The sequence below is a fragment of the Oncorhynchus nerka genome, linkage group LG14, assembly GCF_034236695.1.
Source record: "Oncorhynchus nerka isolate Pitt River linkage group LG14, Oner_Uvic_2.0, whole genome shotgun sequence".
In the NCBI taxonomy this organism is placed as follows: domain Eukaryota; kingdom Metazoa; phylum Chordata; class Actinopteri; order Salmoniformes; family Salmonidae; genus Oncorhynchus; species Oncorhynchus nerka.
Window position 1 is genome coordinate 30,830,343 of NC_088409.1, and position 21,554 is coordinate 30,851,896.

At 43.6% G+C, this 21,554-nt stretch overlaps 1 protein-coding gene across 2 annotated transcripts in view; it reads left to right on the forward strand.

Moving 5' to 3' along the window:
- Positions 1 to 1,760: 1,760 nt before the first annotated feature.
- nphs1 (NPHS1 adhesion molecule, nephrin) overlaps positions 1,761 to 21,554 on the forward strand; it is a 55,299-nt gene continuing 35,505 nt past the window's right edge. For both annotated transcript variants that reach the window (XR_010465757.1, XM_029679317.2), the window contains exons 1-4: positions 1,761 to 1,880; positions 5,439 to 5,547; positions 7,924 to 8,127; positions 14,725 to 14,847. Coding sequence is in view for 1 of the 2 variants with exons in the window: in XM_029679317.2 (XP_029535177.2) it covers positions 5,484 to 5,547; positions 7,924 to 8,127; positions 14,725 to 14,847 (391 nt within the window). In the remaining variant the exon portion in view is untranslated. The remainder of the gene's footprint in view (positions 1,881 to 5,438; positions 5,548 to 7,923; positions 8,128 to 14,724; positions 14,848 to 21,554) is intronic.

The following is a 21,554-nucleotide window of genomic DNA, read 5'->3' on the forward strand; positions in this document are numbered from 1 at the left end:
CATCCCTAGCCAATATACTCACCATCCCTAGCCAATATACTCACCATCCCTAGCCAATATACTCACCATCCCTAGCCAATATACTCACCATCCCTAGCCAATATACTCACCATCCCTAGCCAATATACTCACCATCCCTAGCCAATATACTCACTATCCCTAGCCAATATACTCACTATCCCTAGCCAATATACTCACCATCCCTAGCCAATATACTCACCATCCCTAGCCTAATTCTTATATCCCTAACCAATATCACCATCCCTAGCCTATATTCTTACTATCCCTAACCAATATACTCACTATCCCTAGCCTATATTCTTACTATCCCTAGCCTATATACTCACTATCCCTAGCCAATATACTCACTATCCCTAGCCAATATACTCTCTACCCCTAGCCTATATAATCCCTATCCCTAGCCAATATACTCTCTACCCCTAGCCTATGTAATCCCTATCCCTAGCCTATATAGTCCCTATCCCTAGCCAATATACTCACTATCCCTAGCCAATATACTCCCTATCCCTAGCCTATATTTTTACTATCCCTAACCAATATACTCACTCTCCCTAGCCAATATTCTCCCTATCCCTAGCCAATATACTCACTATCCCTAGCCAATATTCTCCCTATCCCTAGCCAATATACTCACTATCCGTAGCCAATATTCTCCCTATCCCTAACCAATATACTCACTATCCCTAGCCAATATTCTCCCTATCCCTAGCCAATATACTCACTATCCCTCGCCAATATTCTCCCTATCCCTAGCCTATATACTCACTATCCCTAGCCAATATACTCACTATCCCTAGACTATATACTCACTATCCCTAGCCAATATACTCACTATCCCCAGCCAATATACTCACTATCCCTAGCCAATATACTCACTATCCCTAGCTTATATTCTTACTATCCCTAGCCTATATTCTTACTATCCCTAGCCAATATACTCACCATCCCTAGCCAATATACTCCCTATCCCTAGCCAATATACTCACTATCCCTAGCCAATATTCTCCCTATCCCTAGCCAATATACTCACTATCCGTAGCCAATATTCTCCCTATCCCTAACCAATATACTCACTATCCCTAGCCAATATTCTCCCTATCCCTAGCCAATATACTCACTATCCCTCGCCAATATTCTCCCTATCCCTAGCCTATATACTCACTATCCCTAGCCAATATACTCACTATCCCTAGACTATATACTCACTATCCCTAGCCAATATACTCACTATCCCCAGCCAATATACTCACTATCCCTAGCCAATATACTCACTATCCCTAGCTATATATTCTTACTATCCCTAGCCAATATATTCTTACTACCCTAGCCAATATACTCACCATCCCTAGCCAATATACTCACCATCCCTAGCCAATATACTCACCATCCCTAGCCAATATACTCACCATCCCTAGCCAATATACTCACATCCCTAGCCAATATACTCACCATCCCTAGCCAATATACTCACTATCCCTAGCCAATATACTCACTATCCCTAGCCAATATACTCACCATCCCTAGCCAATATACTCACCATCCCTAGCCAATATACTCACTATCCCTAGCCAATGTAAACCATCTAATAGTGTGGCATCACTTTTTTGTTGTCAGCTGTTTTTTTGTCATCTATTTTTCCTTAAGATGACACCCCTAACCCTCATACACACTCCTCTCTCTCTTCCTCCTGTGTCTTTCCCTGTCTAAGAAGAGGAGGATACAGTATATGTGGAGTCAGAGAGTGGGAGAGTCCTATTGGCATTCTTTCTTATCCACACTGCACACTTTTGTTCCAAGCGACATCGTGAGATCAGGCGAGACATAGAGAGTGGCTCCGGGGCCTCGACGTTGCTCAACAGGTAAGCACAGCTTTTCTCTCTCTCTCATGCAAATCCCTACGCATATTCAAAGACTAGTGGCTTCTTTATGAGAGATGCACTGTCTCTCTTACTCTTTCTCTCTCTCACGTTCGCTCTCTTTTTCTCTCTCTACCACAGTCTCTCTGTGAGCTCTCAGGAGACAGAAGGATGAGTCAGTGGAAGTTTGAAAGGAGGTCTTCTCTCCTTCTGTCTCTCTTTTTTTCTCCCAACTTTCTCTCGAGGCAAGTGACATGTGAGGGAGTCAGAGAGAGAGACACATTGAGTCGAAGTTGACGACCCTACAGAGCAGAAACAGAAACCAAGCCAAGCAGACAGACACTCTGCTCAGGTTGGTGAGAAGAGCTTCTCGGAGACATACTGTCCAGCTGCCACTGTAAATTGCTGGACGAGGCTGATGCAATCTGGCTCGTCCACCTGCCCCTCCTTGACTTGGCTTGAAGTTTTCTCTGTCTATTTGCGTCTGGAGAAGCAGGCAGGCTCATCCAGGCAACACTAATCAGACTGTCAGAGGGCCACCATGTTTTCATGCACAATTAATGATTTTAGTTCGATTAAGCCATGTGGATAACCTAATCTGCATCTTTGGCCTATAACTGATTCTGCTGGTGAGTGTTGGTGGTGTAATGGGTTCACAACAGACCTCCCCTATGAGGCCCTGTAATTGGGCCCACAGGTTAATGGTGAGATTTGCGGTGTGTGGGTGAGCCTGATATTAAGATGTAGGACTATATCTGAATTGCATGGTTGCATGAGGTTGAGGCTTCATTTTCTGCACATTGAGTGATTTCATGGGGTTTTGCATCAAATTGGTCCAGGATTGAGTGTATTGAATCGTTTGATGATGTTATGAAAGAAGCCATTAAAAATCTACCTGTCGGGGTCACGCCTGATGCCTCTGCTCTCTCCAATACCCTGGAGTGGAGAACGGCTGACTTGTCTCCGAGAGCGAATCAAATTTCAAATCAAACTTTCTCATTTGCATCTGTGGTAAGCTAGTGAGGGACAAGGTCAGAAACTGTAGTAGCAGTGAAGGTAGAATATCTACTGACTTATACAGGCAAGTTACAACAATGCTTATCCTGGGTGGTGAGCACCAGTTTTCAAATATCTTCCTGACTCATACAACTCTATTGTTGTCAGTGAAATACAGATTATATTATACAGTACAAGGTTTTCCTAGACAAATACATTATTTAGCTTGATAGCACTTGAGTAAATGTGGAAAAATTCATGGAGTGTGAGTACTTTCTGAAGGCACTGTAGATACTGAATGAATGTAATTGTTCATGTATTCCATTATACTGTGTGCATGCGTGCGTGTTATGAAGCTTGTTGAGCTAGTTATGGATAATGACAGAGATCTGTGCAGGGACAAGAACTCGATTAGCTGCCAGGGCTGAAGGCCTGCTTTTTTAGCTGTTTGTGTCTCATATTGTGAATTTTGAATATGTGTTTGTGTGTGTGCTTGCATGCATGTGTTCATGCCTGCATACTCGTGTATATGGTTTTCTCAGGTAGCCTAGTGATTAGAGTGTTGCTGGTTTGAATACCTGAGCCGACAAGGTAAAATATCTGCTGATATCTGCTGATGCCCTTGAGCAAGGCCCTTAACCTACCATAGCTGACCCTGGAAGTCAACACATTTCACTGCACCTATCTGGTGTTTGTGACAATAAAGCACAAATGATTTATTTTCTGGATGATTGTTTTCTGCAATTGTTTTCTCCATTAATTTGAATTCTTACATGACTTCATCAGAGTCCATCCAACAGACACAGCCCTGACCCAACCCTAAAATAAGCATTGTCAAGGACAATGAAACGAAACAAAAACACACACTAGAGAATGAACCAATCCTCCATTTTGTGCACGGACCTATTTTCCCAATGAATTAAGCCCTGTGTTTGGGTTAGCAGTGGTGGCGGCAGTGCGGGGAGGGGACGGGAGGTCAGAGTCAGTAGGCTGCGGCTCTTTTCATTAAATATGTCCGGTAGAAACGTGTTGAGTCATGTAGCCTTCCTCTACAGACCAGTTTTACCTCTCTCCCTCTCAGCCAAATTGTGCACTTCTGCAGTTCTGCATTAACAGCATCACTCCCACAACGGAGGAGGGAAGGCATGGGGAACTTTCATTACACATATAGAAACCAACCAGCCAGCACTTTACTCTCTCTGGTATTTAGATCTCAGATGTGAGGAAAAGGGCAGACTGGGATGGTTAATAAGTATGAGGAAAATCAATTCATGAACATCGGTCGGGGTTGAAATGCTTATGGTGTTTTAAAGGGGCAATCAGCAGGTCAGGTTAAAACAAAGCGTCTCTCTGCCCATGTTTTGATAAGGGATTGGGCAGGAGAAATCTAACCACTCTCAAATTCATAAACAGAGCAGGGACTGACAATCCATGATATCAAAAGTATAATTTTAACCATGTTTTGAGGCTATGCAGTGTTAGTTTACATTTGCGTTGTTTACAAACATTGGAGCTTTTGTTTTGGGATTCTGAGGGGATATGACAATTGAACCAAGCTCATGAGGTTAAGTTATATTGAAGTTATATTCTTCAAGAATCATTGGGTCCTGTATACAGTGAGTCCAAAAATGTATATACATGTAGCAACTGCAGATTTACCCTTTAATAAAGGTGTATTAGAAAGAGGGAAAGGGAGGCAGAGAGAGAGAGACAGGGAGAGAGAGAAAGAGAAACAGACAGGGAGACAAAAAGAGTAAGAGTGAGTGAGAGAAAAAAAGAGAGTGATAGTGTGTGAGAGAGAAAGGGAGAGGGGGGGAGAAGGCAGATTTGTTTTTGAGAGCTCAGAACAGACATCTAATGTGGTGAAGGGGGATCAAATTGCCCTTGTGTGTTCAAAGTGCATGTTGGGGGCTCTGAAATGCACTGATGTTTCTGAGAGCCAGGAATAATTGAGTGTGAGCTAATTCTTATCAAAGCCTGTTGGAGTGCAACTAATCGACTGAGGGGAGATGCCTCAAAGAACTGTTGCTTTTAATTCATTTTGTTTATTCAGATGAGAAAATGTTTAGTTTTCAATCAAGTAAATCACTATTATTTGTTCCACCGCGACAGATAAGTTGATTGATTGCAAACTAACTTAAAATGCACATCGGGTCCCTTTCCAAAAGAAACAGGCAGAGAGGGAGTGTTAGATTAGAACAGAATGTAATGGACGTAGACATAGTGTAACTCATGGATTTATCTAAAAAACTGTTGATGGGTTAATTCACTAGTGCAGGCAAGAGTCATCCAATGATCAGCAGCCAGGTTAGTCTGTCTTCACCAACATAGCCAGCTACAGTAGCTAGCGCAATATGTGGCTATCGCTTTGAGAATACTTTGTGTGTGCTTGGGAACTCAAAACTTGACATTGAGTCAACTAAGCCTTGACTAACATAACCAACATGACTGTAGGCCGTCATTGTAAATTAGAATTTGTTCTTATCTGACTTGCCTAGTTAAGTAAATGTTAAATACATTGACAAACAGTTCACTGTCTGTCATCTCTGTGATTTGTCGTTTCAGGATTCCGCAGGGCCTGGATTAAACGATTGGAGCCTGAGGTTTGAGATGGGTTTGTCATCAACAGCGTGCTTCTCTAGTCCACTTCTTCTTCTCCTCACTCTGCAATGGGGTAAGAAAAACAGCCACAATGGACCTATTGTCTCCTTTCGAACTCAGCAAGGCCTTCTGTTAAGTTACACACCATTACTCTAGTCTATAGCACTGTGCTCTCATTGACTTTATGAGAGGCATAACCTAGAGCTCTGTTCAACTCAATGGATGAGTTTGCATCAAGGTTTCTGTGGACTGTTGTAGTGTTGTTGATAATTCTATGCAGCACATCAGGTATTATTCCTCGCTAATACCCTTTGCTTTTCACTTACCTTGCATTGCACACTTCTGGCAGTGGATTGTTACTCATCGACAATCACATTGATACAATGAGACATTGTGCTCAGGCCTCAACATTACGCTTCCTTGCCAATGTACCAGCTGGTTCTCAGAAGAGCAAAACCAACTGAATGGGAGCAGAAACAGGACAGCTTAACGACAACACATTGTCAGAAGAGAAGGATGCTGTGACGACTGGCTAATCGTTTTCTCAAAATACGCTGTCGAATCACCAAGCTGTCAAAGTTGTTGTTTTTCCAACCGTCTGTTTACTGCTGCTGTACCTCCTCAGACAACGACAATCTGTTCGGATTATTTTGTAAATCATATTCAAAAATGGTGGCCGTCAATCAACATGAAATCCCACAGTACTTGTAAGCCTTTGCTCTGTGAAACAAATCTAGTTCCAGTGTTGATCGCATCATTATGCAGTTACAGCACATTTACTGACACATACAGTAAATCACCTCCAAAATAAAATCTAACAATCACAACCAATATTTATCATCCACACTAATCTGTTGATGGAACAGATCCCACTGTACTGCTGACATAATTATTTCAAGTTGATGAGGTCTGATAGCCTGCCTTTACATTTACATTCTCTCTCTCCTGCCTTTGAAAACATCACAGAGAGAAACAGAGAGACATTGTTCAGTAAGTTAACAAGTGGCCGGTATCATCTTCTCTTAACCTCTACCTGCTTTCTGTCGACCCTGTCCAATGTTTTGATACTAATAACTTCAACTGCAATTATTCCAGATGCTTTTCATAGCGGTTCAGCTTGTACTCCAGAGTATGGCTAGCCTCTGCTTCCATCTCGTTGTGACAGCGAAGGCCAAAGAGTTTTGTGGGCCGCATCAGCTCCATAGCATAATTCCAAGCCATTATCTCGTTCAAATAGACACCAAATCCTTGGATCGGGAAAGGAAATCAATGGCCTACGGTGTTTGCCTGTCTCACCACTTCCATCCCTCATGCACCTCTCTAGGCAGTGGCAGTAGAAAAAGAGAAGAATCCATTTTGTTCCTGTTTGTTTTTCAACTTCCTTTTGCTGCTCATTTGTACACGGAATTGTTGTGTATTCATTTATGTTAACTGATATGCAAATGTGATTTTGTGGCTGGTTGTTTGTATGCGTCGTCTATAATGGCCAATCTTTCCCTTCACGTTTGACGTGAGGTGACTGATGTCCCCTTGATCTGAGAGTTTTCCCTCTCACTCACATTGCCGAGGCGCAGCCGAGCATGCAGTTCGCAAACAACTTTGTGATTGGCTCAAAGAGGGTCAAGATTCAAACAACCTTCCAGAAAGAGGCGGTGTAAATAGCTGCTCTCCTCTCCACTGCATAGTTTAAAAATAAGATGCATGCTTATATATTAGGAACCCTAATTAGCATAGGACTTTGCATGCAGGGCTACAATCGCATTATCTTGTGATCCTGGTCTCATTGTTCTAGCCTCCACCTCACTCACTCCCAGGCTGGCTGAGTGGCAGTAAGGTTACCTTCCAGCCACCAGTGCAGTGTACCGGAGCATTTCACGTCATACAGGGAGTGAGGGATTACCCACCCCCACCTTCCGACACCCCCACACCACCTATGACAGACGACGGCATTAAACCAAATATCATTACTCTCACCTGTAGAAATTAGCCAAAGGGACATCGCAAGTGAAGAAAAAGCAATGGGTGAACGAGGGCTTGGCCTCTCTTCCTTTCCATTCCTTATCTCCTGGACCTAGGAGGGGTTTCATTCGCAGTAATTACATTATTGACTCATTTGCAGGGCCGAATTGCTCCAATTTCCCATCAATAAAACATATGACGTGATGAATAATGTGGCCCGGCTCTACATTCTTTATTTGAGCCCTCATCCCCTGCCTTCCTAGCGTTCCCTTCTTCCTCTCCATCTTCTCACCCTCCTCCGCTCCCTCCATCCATTTCACAATCCTCCTAACCCATCCCCCCCTTTGTTCCCTTCTTCCTCTCCATCTTCTCACCCTCCTCCGCTCCCTCCATCCATTTCACAATCCTCCTAACCAATCCCTCCCTTTGTTCCCTCTTTCCTCTCCATCCTCTCACCATCTTCCCTCCTTTCCCTCCCTCTCTTTTTCAGGTGTGGTGGAGGTGGGGGCCCAGCAGGCGTTCAGGACCCAGCCCAAGAACATGACGGTGCGTGCGGGGACTACGGTGATGCTGAGGTGTGAGGTGCTGAGGCCCTCAGGGGTTGTCCAGTGGGTGAAGGATGGCCTGCTTCTGGGTCCACAACAGAGCCTGCCGGGGTTCCCTCGCTACAGCCTGTTGGGGGACCCTAAGAGAGGTGAGAGCCTCTGGTTGATGGTTAGGGCTAAACCAGGATGTGGACTTGAAGCTAGGGTTAGGGTTATGGCCAGGGTTGAGCCGGGCTGTGGACATGAAGCTAGGGTTAGATTTAGGGTTGTGTTTGAGGCTAGGGCTAGGGTTGAACCAGGATGTGGACATGAAGCTAGGGTTAGATTTAGGGTTGAACCAGGATGTGGACATGTAGCTAGGGTTAGATTTAGGGTTGTGTTTGAGGCTAGGGCTAGGGTTGAACCAGGATGTGGACAGGAAGCTAGGGTTAGATTTAGGGTTGTGTTTGAGGCTAGGGCTAGGGTTGAACCAGGATGTGGACATGAAGCTAGGGTTAGATTTAGGGTTGAACCAGGATGTGGACATGTAGCTAGGGTTAGATTTAGGGTTGAACCAGGATGTGGACATGAAGCTAGGGTTAGATTTAGGGTTGAACCAGGATGTGGACATGAAGCTAGGGTTAGATTTAGGGTTGAACCAGGCTGTGGACATGAAGCTAGGGTTAGATTTAGGGTTGAACCAGGATGTGGACATGAAGCTAGGGTTAGATTTAGGGTTGAACCAGGCTGTGGACATGAAGCTAGGGTTAGATTTAGGTTGAACCAGGCTGTGGACATGAAGCTAGGGTTAGATTTAGGGTTGAACCAGGATGTGGACATGAAGCTAGGGTTAGATTTAGGGTTGAACCAGGCTGTGGACATGAAGCTAGGGTTAGATTTAGGGTTGAACCAGGATGTGGACATGTAGCTAGGGTTAGATTTAGGGTTGAACCAGGATGTGGACATGTAGCTAGGGTTAGATTTAGGGTTGAACCAGGATGCTGACACATAGCTAGGGTTAGATTTAGGGTTGAACCAGGATGTGGACATGTAGCTAGGGTTAGATTTAGGGTTGAACCAGGATGCTGACACATAGCTAGGGTTAGATTTAGGGTTGAACCAGGATGTGGACATGTAGCTAGGGTTAGATTTAGGGTTGAACCAGGATGTGGACATGAAGCTAGGGTTAGATTTAGGGTTGAACCAGGCTGTGGACATGAAGCTAGGGTTAGATTTAGGGTTGAACCAGGATGTGGACATGAAGCTAGGGTTAGATTTAGGGTTGAACCAGGCTGTGGACATGAAGCTAGGGTTAGATTTAGGGTTGAACCAGGCTGTGGACATGAAGCTAGGGTTAGATTTAGGGTTGAACCAGGATGTGGACATGAAGCTAGGGTTAGATTTAGGGTTGAACCAGGCTGTGGACATGAAGCTAGGGTTAGATTTAGGGTTGAACCAGGATGTGGACATGTAGCTAGGGTTAGATTTAGGGTTGAACCAGGATGTGGACATGTAGCTAGGGTTAGATTTAGGGTTGAACCAGGATGCTGACACATAGCTAGGGTTAGATTTAGGGTTGAACCAGGATGCAGACACATAGCTAGGTGTAGGGTTGGTGTTTGCATTAGGGTTGAATACAAAGTAGGGACATTTTAATAGTAGGGGGAAATGCTTAGGAAAAGCAATATATCAAAATTGGGTAAGAAATAATGACAGGGAAGCAGAAAATGATAACACACATGGGTAGTAGTCCAACACATGTGTTTTTACAGCTTGAGCAGAACACAAGCTACCGAATTAAAACATTGAGTGGTAGACAACCCATGGACAAGATGAACATGAGGAATATGTCTAAATTATGAGCACAGAGATGCAGTCGCTGAATGAGGGCCTACACAAGCCACGCAAACAGGTCAAAAGGGCCAAGAGTTCAAGCATTGTGTTGTTGCTCTAAGACGTGTGTGAATTTGGTTTTCTTTGTGACATATTTCAAATGACAGGTTGTTCACTGTGAGGGTGAACGGTGCGTCTGTCAGCGTTAATTGCATTGGCTGTAAGACAAACATAGTAGCAGTAAGCCTACACTGTATAGCCTTGATATGCATGGAGGACACAGTCACAGGCCTAAATGAAGTTACCACGGGGACCCGATGGTAGTGGCTTAACAGAGGACGTCTAAACAGATGCCATCTGTGACTACAGAGACTGTGACTGTGAAATAGCCTCGCGTGTACCAACATCGTCACCCTCAGAAGCGAATAAAGGGAAAATGAAAGTGGCAAGAGAGAGTGAGAGAGAGATGACAGCAATAAAATTAGACCCAACCAAATCATGAAAAAACAAAAAGATAATTACTTGATACATTGGAAAGAATTTACAAAAAAACAGAGCAAACTAAAATGCTCTTTGGCCCTGACCACTGTGCCTGACCCAAAATAAAGGACATCTGTGACTATGTGCAGACTCAGTGAGCATAGGTTTGCTATTGAGAAAGGCCGCTGAAGGCAGACCTGGCTCTCAAGAGAAGACAGGCTATGTGCACACCTGCCACAAAATTAGGTGGAAGCTGAGCTGCACTTCCTAACCTCCTGCCAAATGACCATATTAGAGACACCTATTTCCCTCAGATTACACAGACCCACAAAGAATTCAAAAACAAACCCAATTTTGATTAACTCCCATATCTATTGGGTAAAATACCACAGTGTGTCATCACAGCAGCAATATTTGTGACCCTGTAACGGTTTTCTTCCGTTGAAGGAGAGGACCAAAATGCAGCGTGGTTAGAGTTCAACATGTTTAATAAAGACCATAAACGTGAACACTACAAAACAACAAATGTGGAAGAAACAAAACAGTCATATCTGGTGCATAGACACAAAGACAGAAGACAACCACCCACAAAATACCCAAAGAACATGGCTGCCTAAATATGGTTCCCAATCAGAGACAACGATATACACCTGCCTCTAATTGAGAACCAATCTAGGCAACCATAGACTTACATAAACACCTAGACTGGAAAACACCCCATAAACATACAAAACCCCTAGACCAGACAAACACATAAATCCCCCATGTCACACCCTGACCTAACCAAAATAATAAAGAAAACAAAGATAACTAAGGCCAGGGCGTGACAGACCCTTTGCCCCAAGAAAAGTGCAACCAGTGAAGAACAAACACCATTGTAAATACAACTTATATTTATGTTTATTTATTTTCCCTTTTGTACTTGAACTATTTGCATATCATTACAACACTGTACATAGAAATAATATGACATTTGAAATATCTTTATTATTTTGGAACTTTTGGAATGAGTGTAATGTTTACTGTTCATTTTTATTGTCTATTTCACTTTTGTTTATTACTATTTCACTCGCTTTGGCAATGTAAACATACAGTACCAGTCAAAAGTTTGGACACACCTACCCATTCAAGGGTTTTTCTTTATTTGTACTATTTTCTACATTGTAGAATAATAGTGAAGACATCAAAAATATGAAATAACACATTGAATCATGTAGTAACCAAAAAAGTGTTCAACAAATCAAAATGTACTTTATATTTGAGATTCTTCAAAGTAGGCACCTTTGCCTTGATGACAGCTTTGCACAATCTTGACATTCTCTGAACCAATCACCTGGAATGCTTTTCCAACAGTCTTGAAGGAGTTCCCACATATGCTCAGCAATTGTTGGCTGCTTTTCCTTCACTCTGCGGTCCAACTCATCCCAAACCAACTCAATTGGTTTGAGGTCTGGTGACTGTGGAGGCCAGGTCATCTGATGCAGCACTACATCACTCTCCTTCTTGGTCAAATAGCTCTTACACAGCTTGGAGGTGTGTTGGGTCATTGTTTTGTTGAAAAAAAATGCTAGTCCCACTAAGCGCAAACCAGATGGGATGGCGTATCGCTGCAGAATGCTGTGGTAGCCATGCTGGTTAAGTGTGCCTTGAATTTAAAAAAAATTACTAACAGTGTCACCAGCAAAGCACCCCACACCATCACACCTCTACACATGCAAAGAGCATCCTTTCACCTACTCTTTATCTCACAAAGACACGCCGGTTGGAACCAAAAATCTCACATTTGGACTCATCAGAGCAGACAACAGATTTCCACAGGTTTTTTATATTTTTTATTTGATCTTTATTTAACTAGGCAAGTCAGTTAAGAACAAATTCTTATTTTCAATGATGGCCTAGGAACAGGGGGTTAACTGCCTTGTTCAGGGGCAGAATGACTAATGTCCATTGCTCTTGTTTCTTGGCCCAAGCAAGTCTCTTCTTATTATTGGTGTCCTTTAGTAGTGGTTTCTTTGCAGCTATTCAACTTTGAAGGCCTGATTTGCGCAGTCTCCTTTGAACAGTTGATGATGAGATGTGTCTGTTACTTGAACTCAGTGAATCATTTATTTGGGCTGCAATTTTTGAGGCTGGAAACTCTAATGAACTTATTGTCTGCAGCAGAGGTTACTCTGGGTCTTCCTTTCCTATGGCATGCCTCATAAGAGCCAGTTTCATCATGGTTTTTGACACTGCACTTGAAGAAACTTTTAAAGTTCTTGGCATTTTCCGGATTGACTGACCTTCATGTCTTCAAGTAATTAATGACTGTTGTTTCTCCTTGCTTATTTGAGCTGTTCTTGCCATAATATGGACTTGGTTTTTTACCAAATAGGGCTATCTTCTGTATACCACCCCTACCTTGTCACAACACAACTGATTGGCTCAAACGCATTAAGAAGGAAATGAATTCCACAAATTAACAAGGCACACCTCTTAATTGAAATGCATTCCAGGTGACTACCTCATGAAGCTGGTTGAGAGAATGCCAAGAGTGTGCCAAGCTGTCATCAAGGCAAAGGGTGGCTACTTTGATGAATCTCAAATATAAAATAGATTTTGTATTGTTGAACACTTTTTTTTGTTACTACATGATTCCACGTGTTACTTCAAAGTGTTGATGTCTTCACTAGAAATGATACTACAAAATCAAAAATAAAGAAAAAACCTTGAGTGAGTAGGTGTGTCCAAAGAGAGAGAGAGAGAGAAGAGAGAGAGAGAGAGAGAGAGAGAGAGAGAGAGAGAGAGAGAGAGAGAGAGAGGAGAATAAAAGTATGTAGCAGTATCCGCACACGGCGTGTATAAAAAGTAATCGCCAATTAGAAGGCAATCCTATATATGAGCATTGCATTTGCTCATGATCAACCAGCACAGAGCCGCATGGTGCTATTCCATGGTGCCTTGGCTGTCGTGAGACACACAGCACTAGCAGACAGGCACACGGGAGCTGACAGACATTCAGGGACACACTAAACTCTAGAAATGTTACACATATTCACAGACACTGATAGGCAGACTGGCATGCACTGCACACACACACACACACACACACACACACACACACACACACACACACACACACACACACACACACACACACACACACACACACACACACACAAATCTATAGAAGCAAAAACACAAGCGTTATCACTTGACGCCACTCGATGATACTTGTCACTGATTGTCACCATCAGTGATGTCTGTTGGCGCTGAAAGAGCTCTCACACTCTCACATACGCTCACACACACACTTGGCAAGTTGATTGCGGCATTTGTGGTAAGTAATTTCAGGAAAGAGGGAAATTATTCATAATTCGAAGTCTTCCCGCTGTATGATAGCATAGATGTGAAAATTGTTGCTGGTTGGTATTAATTATCTTGCCAACTTTGTTGATGAGTCCTTTTTTAGGACTGGGTGGTTGTCACACCAAGATGTTATTTTATGTTAGTACGCTGTGAGTCAGAGAGCGACACAAAACAGGAAAAAGCCTCCCAGACCCCAAACATCCTATAATACACACGTTTAATTGCATCAGTCAACATATTAACCCGTGGATGGTGAAACACTATCAGGAGAGAAATAAAGATGGAGAGGTACTTTGTCTGTCCTCCTCAATCGATACATACCATATTCCCACCAATATAGAACAACATGACAGATCTGGAGTCAGACTTCATACACCACACAGCTATCCCTCTTCGTTGGTTAGTGTGCTATTTTCCAAACCTAAGTAGCCTAATGGTAAATCAACAGAGTGTGAGACCAAGTTGCAAGCAAAATGTCCCCGAATTCGTGTGCACGACGCTAGAGAAAATATTTACTGAATTGGACTAAAGCCCCTGGTGTTATAAACAGATGGAATTCCAGTGTGTATCTGGTGCTAAGACCCTCCTCAGTACTGTATGTGTGGAAACCAAGCTCTCTCACAGTGGTCGGTAGTCAATACCACTCTCTCTCTCCTCTTTTTGAAGGGCTTCATCTTGGTGCCTGATAAATGAGAATCCTACCAGTCTGTTTCCCTACAGGTATCAATGATGCAGGCAAACATTACGCTGAATCTACAGTATTTATAACAGCTCTGTACCAACCACACCATCTGGCAGCATTACAGATATTCAAGTCTTTAATTTCCCACACAAAACATCTGTGTTCATTCAACCATGTTTCCTCGGTTGAAGGTAATTCAAAGCTCAGTGCTTTTTGGACCCAGTGCCCCATAGATACACAGGGGATTGGTAGTAAATGTTCATAGATGTGTACAAAGAGAGCTATTTCAGGTGAAGAGTGAATGGTAGAGACTAAATGGACCACCTCTCATTGTAATTACAGTTCATTGTGTGAAGCTTCGCAATTACAACATAATGTGTCATTAAAACATGAATTACTGTCTTTGTGTCTCTCTCTACTCCAGGACAGTACTATCTCCAAATCGAGAAAACCGAATTGGAGGACGACGCCCCCTACGAATGCCAAGTGGGCCAGTCCGAGAGCAGCCGGGCAATCATCTCCCATACAGCGTGGATCAATGTGCAGAGTGAGCAAAACCACTGTTACTCCACAGGGGGGCACGGTGGGTGGTGGGTCATCTTATTCAAGACAAAGCATGACATTAATGTATGAAAATCTTCAGGAGCTCAGCCACACACTGAACATCCAAACCTGTAATCTACAGGTCCTTGTCCTTGACACAATGTGTTATTTGTTGCTATGCACCTTGAGTCTGCTGTTTAGGCTTATTTTGGGCTCAAAATTATAGAGATTAAACCCATTTCTTCCTTTTATTTGGACATAAACAGAGTACAATAACATAAAGTGGCCGTTTTTGTTACTTCTTGGATATTTAAGCAATAAGGCCTGAAGTGGTGTGGTACTGTTTATGGCCAGTATACCACTGATAAGGGCTGTTCTTAGGCACTACGAAAGCGGAGTAGATACACCCCTTAGCCGAGGTATATTTGCCATATACCACAAACCCAGGAAGGTTCCTTATTGCTTTAATAAACTGCTTACCAACATATTAAAATAATGAGTGACATATTCTCATTAAAAACAATATTTTCATAAGTCAATTCATACTATTTCATCCTTCCACCAAAGGAAATATTTTCCCATCATTGCTATGCAATCAAAGAATGCTTTCCATTCCGCCTGGCTAACATTCTTGTCTTTTGTTAGCTCGCCATCGACCGAAAACAGATTCACGTCAATCTCTGCCATTGAAATGACAGCAAACGAGCTGTATTTCCTTTTGTTTGAGTTTTTTCAATTGAACATTCTTTGGATACATCCATAATAATGATTCTGATTTCGCCTGGCTCAGTCAGAAAAGTTGCTGTCTCATCAGGACACCGTTCACTCTCTATGACAGAGGACGATCTCATTTGTGAATTGCAAAATGTTTGCAGAATTGCAGAGAGGCAGACAGCAAGGTGAATACAGTAACCCCAACCCAACAGTTGCACAGTCCATCCGCTAATCACATGACCATGAACTGCAGGACATATCTAAAATTATTCCTTTATCGCACACAACAGAGAAATATGACAATTGAGATATGTTCTTGATTCTATGGACCACACACACACACAAACACACACACGCAAGCAGACACACACACACTACAAGCAGTGTGTGAGCCTCCGTCCGTAACAGCCACTCATGGTGCTCCGTGTCAGTAGCTCCTGGGTAAGTAAATCATAATAGAATGGGAGTGAATGAAAAGTATCCACACAGACGTGGGAAGGAATGGATGTAATTGTGTGAGTACACCAGGCCGCCTGTTGTCACTTTATGATGAACAGCATACTCTCTCATTCTCTCTCTCTCTCTCTCTCTCTCTCTCTCTCTGTCTCTGTCTCTCTCTCTCTCTCTCTCTCTCTCTCTCTCTCTCTCTCTATCTCTCTCTGTCTCTCTGTCTCTCTCTCTCTCTCTCTCTCTCTCTCTCTCTCTCTCTCTGTCTCTCTCTGTCTCTCTCTGTCTCTCTCTGTCTCTCTCTCTCTGCGCTGGCTTTCTCTGTCTCCTTGCTTTTGGGAGCTATGCCATATGTGGAGAGCATGGTGACTCTGAAAGAGCTTTTCTTCTCCTGCTACGGTGTATTCATTTCCCCTTCTCCATTCATCTCTTGCTCTTTCGCTCTTTCTTTTTGGGGGTCATGAAGTGTGTATACCGGGGTGCTGGGGGTGGGGGGTGTTGCCTTGGTGACTCCCACTGCCTCTCTCGCTCTCCTGGGAAGGGAGCATATTTTTCTGACATCAATAGGAGAGACTGAGAGAGAAAGGAAGGAAGGGGGAGTGAACCCCAGCTCTCTCTACACTTCCCCCTGTTCCAGTCAGCTCCATCTTTATACACCTGCAGCTACAGCAGGACTCAGTCCCACATTTATCACTGCTGTGACGTGAAGTGTGTTGTTGGGTGGGTGTGTACACACTCACTCACAATACGTAAAGGCTATCCACCCAGGTGCCTATGAGGCATCATATCAGAGAGGTCCAGGCCCAGATCAGAGAGCTCAGGGTGTCAGGAGACTGTAGTGTAGTAGTTTGTCTGGAGGAGACCTTCAACTCTCTTGTCAGTCCAACATGCGTAGATCCTAATGTTCCCACACTTCCCAGCTGCTATCCCTGCATATTTTCCCTGAATGTTTTCCAACTGATTCCATGACAGATGGATATATTGATACAATCAGACAGGCAGACAGACCAGCCTGAGGCCACAGACTAATCTAAATCCTGCAACAGCAGTGGTCGTCAGTCCTGGGGACCCAGAGGTGTGCAGACGTTTGTTCCAGAACAACACTAAAACACTTGCTTCAACTAATCACAGGCTTTAATATAAGTTGATGAGTTGAATCAGATGTGTTATTATTGTAATACTGGGTTAGAACCAAAGCCAGTACTGTACAACCTATAAGTGAAATGAGTAACACGTCTTGACAGCCTTCCGATGAGTTAAGAGTTCCTCCAGACTACCACAGCTCCCATGATAACATAGATAGACTTCACCAGTCAGCCAACCAAAACACTTTCCTTTAAGAAAAGAGAGATAGAGGTTTTCACGCCCTGATCTGCTTCACCTGTCTTTGTGATTGTCTCCACCCCCCTCCAGGTGTCGCCCATCTTCCCCATTATCCCCTGTGTATTTATACCTGTGTTCTCTGTGTGTCTGTTGCCAGTTCGGCTTGTTTGTCAGCTCTTGTCTTTTTCCAGCCTCTCTTTTTCTCGCCCTCCTGGTTTTTGACCCTTGCCTTGCCTTGCCTGTCCTGATCCTGAACCTGCCAACCTGACCATCTGCCTGCCCCTGGGCCTGCCTGCCGTCCTGTACCTTTGCCCCTTTCTGGATTTCCAACCTCTGCCTGACCTGAACCTGAGCCTGCTTGCCGTCCTGTACCTTTGCCTCTGTTGCTGTAATAAACATTGTTACTTGTTCAAGGCTTGCATCTGGGTCTTACCTTATCCTGATAGAGGTAGCAATGCAAAGAGAGTGAGAAAGCATAGAAAGATCATGTAAAACCAAAAGAAAAGCGAGCCTTGCTCTCTAGTTGGATTCCCCAGGTCGGAGTGGTGGATTGTGGGTATCATCACCAGCTAATTCAGGACGGATCACCACACGCATCGAACAGTCGAGAGGGAGGCACACAAACGTCAATAAGTCCTCTCAGCGGGCCAACAAAGAGACATTTTCGAGACATTTCTATCAGGGGCGAGATAATTCCTGTGTGTTTTTCCTATCCTGCCGAGTTCAGATAGGGGATTACGGCAATAGGCAGATCAAGCGGCAGCAAGTAATCCATGACAAAAACAACCTCTCCACCACCCCCGCGTCCTCCCGCCGAAACTTATACCCCCGGCCCCCGCCCGTCAGAATACCAGAACACCTGACACATCCACTGTCTTTTGTTTGAAACCATTAGCGTTACCATATAATCCTATTAATTAACAAGTCCCTCTTTCCATTTTCTCCTCTCTCTCTCTCTCTCTCTCTCTCTCTGTCTCCCTTCATCTCGCTCTCTCTCTAAGCACAGGCCTGCCTGTATATCCGGATCCTGCAAATAATATTCTAAATGTTTTTGTTTGATGTGTCCCGTTTTTAAGAATACGTTACTCATGCAGTTAAGCTGCAGTTAGGTATTTCTGTGGGAGAAGACAGGGATTGGGGGAAAGGGGGGTGTTTAAGCTTGTTATCAGTGTTGGTTGGGGGTTAGAGACAACAGTTAGAGGTGCGAGTATACTGCACAATGAGCCTTCATGTTATGGCACTTCTTTATGAATAATGCAGCAACTCATAAACGGGGGCATTTACACAAGCAGAATGGAAGGCAGGGTGATTTTGTTCAATGGGTATACCTTTGTTCTATTTGCCTGTGAAATTGGCCCTCTTTTTCAGCACAGTGAGCAAACAGGTACTAGCTGCCCAAGGCTGCGGACCAAAAAATGAGCCTTAGCTAGGTATGTGGTGTGCTGCGGATATGAGAAGGATTTTCCGAGTTATTGCTCAATAACGTCAAATATGTGGCATTCAAGGCCAGGTCAAAAAGCTAGTGTGAGTTCTGTTGTTGTTTCGTCTGTCTCTAGTATCCAGTTGTCACTCACAGGGAAGATGCTGTGTCTTTGTGACAGGGGATGGAGGTGGGGGTTGTTGAGTAAGATGTTGTTTCTTATGTAATGTGAAAGATGAGGGGGAGAAGGACTGACTGAGGCCTATTTCTGTCTTGGACACCTGCTTCGCTTACTGTTCAGCACTGGGGAGAACAGAGGAGAGGAGAGGGATGAGGAACGAGGGAGGAGGATGAAGGGGGGGACCGCTTCAATGGCTTTCAGCCTCAAAGCTCACACACCTGAGTCCTTAGTATGTGCGTGTGTCTGTGCGGCGTGCATGAATGCATGCATGTCTGGTTTGATCTAGTGAGTCTGCACATGAAGAGTTTCATTCCAAAAAGCTATATATCCATTTTCAGAAATGTTGCTAAATGAGCTTTTAATGTTTAAAGAAATTAGGAAATATATTGGTGTGTTTATCTAATCATGGCATGGGGTTGTTCAATGACTGACAGGTATTTGTTTAAAATATAATTTGATGGTTTCTTTTCAGAGTGACAAACAATCATGTTTTTGGAGGCAAAATGCTGTATATCTGCCTCACTCTCATATAAATAAGTAGTACTGCTTGGTTTTACACAGCCAAATGTAACAAATAAGTACATTTAAATGTACTGTATTACTAATTTAGCAGATGCTCTTATCCAGAGCAACTTACAGTAAGTGCGTCTATCTTAAGATAGCTAGGTGAGACCACATATCTGAGACAACCACATATCTGAGTCAAATATACAGGTTACAAACATTCCATTCCAGCAAAACAATGGTTATATAGAGTTTTGCAAAAAAACACAATTGTAATTCACAGATGTCAATCATTTCTGAGCAAAAAACACAGGCTCTCTAAACTGCCTTCTTGTTTATTTGTTTCCCGTTGATCAGATGTTTTATTCAAACAGATCAGAGGAGCTTTGTGTTCTCTATGAAGTTACTGTATGGTGACCACCTGCTGTGTCAGAGGCACACAGCTACCTGAATCAAGATAGATCCGGGGGATTCAGTCAGGGTCTGTGTGTGCAAATGTGTTTTCAGACTTGTTGATCTGTCTGTCTGTCTCTTTCTCTGTCTCTGTGTGTGTGTGTGTGTGTGTGTGTGTGTGTGTGTGTGTGTGTGTGTGTGTGTGTGTGTGTGTGTGTGTGTGTGTGTGTGTGTGTGTGTGTGTGTGTGTGTGTGTGTGTGTGTGTGCTTATCGCTGTGTGTCTGGCTAATCTGCTTCTTATCCGCCTTTCCATCCATCCATCCGTCTGTATTTGTCTAATGAATGCAATTTTGCGTCTCGTTGTCTCTCGCCTTCATGGCAGCAGCATGTCTGCATGTTTGTCTATGTTGAGAGTGGGTGTGTGTGTGCACATGAGTTTGTGTGTTTATGCATGACTGTGCATGTTTGTGCACATGTGAAAATGCATTTGTGTGTGTGTGTGTGTGTGTGTGTGTGTGTGTGTGTGTGTGTGTGTGTGTGTGTGTGTGTGTGTGTTTTGGGAGGTAGTAGGGGGGAACTCAGGTGGGGGTAACATGGTCCACCTGAGTGGCTGTGGTGGATACGGGGCTCTCATTCCCATCACAAGCTACAGCACACCCTCCACTATACTGCACCTCCCTCTGCAGATTTAACAGCAGTGATAGAGAAAGAGAGAGAGAGGGAGGAAGGGGGTTGGCTAGGGCTGGGGAAGGGGAATAGGGGATGATGGAGTAAGTGTGAGATAGGAAGAGGAAGCGAGCATGAGAGTGAGAGAGAGAGGAAGCAAGAGAGAAGAAATGACATACCTGCCCAGCTCGTTTGCGAACATCATCATTCTTATTTTAGGAGATATGTTAGATGGCGAAACTCTCCTGGAGCACAACAAGTGATGCAGCCGTGTGAATCATGTGGGTTTGAGTAGATTGAGCGTGCAGGAGCCTGTCAATAGACACATGGCCCAGTCATCGGCCCATCATCCCGGGGAGTGGAGACTGGTGAGGGAGGGGGAAAAAACACACAAACAAATGCATCTCATTATTTCAGTGCTCACCTCTGCAGTGCTCAGGGTAACCCATCACAGTCCACACAGATCCAATTGCTTCCATGAAATCAGTTTGAAGCTGCAGCCAGATCTCATCTGTCTCAATAGCAGGACTGGAGCCAATAGGACTACTCTACTGCACACAGCAACAACTCCTCCCAGTGGCACTAGGTGAATTACCCAGATTTGAAGGAGAGGAGAGAAACTATCTGGCTGACTGTTTATCCAGCCATAACCATTGGATTTATGTCAGCATTCAGCAGCGGATGACAGAATTACCCCTTGATGAAACATATAGCTCTTCCTCTGGATGACTCGCATGATAAACAAACAATAGCTGCTTGTTTGTCTCTCTTTCTTCCTCTACTCTTCCATTCTCTCTTTCTTTCTCTCTTTCTTTTTCTTTCTTTCTTTCTTTCTTTCTTTCTTTCTTTCTTTCTTTCTTTCTTTGTCCTCTCTCTCTCTCGTCATCCTCACTCTGCTTCTCTATCTGCCTCTCTCTTCTCACTAAACCATGCTGTAAGTTGATATCTGTTGAAAAGTAGCAGTGACCTTTTTTTCTTGTGTGTTATGCTGGCTCTCACCCATTCACAGAAAGCTTGCATTTGCTTGGTAAAATAACAGTTTAAAGATCTCTTTCCTCTCCT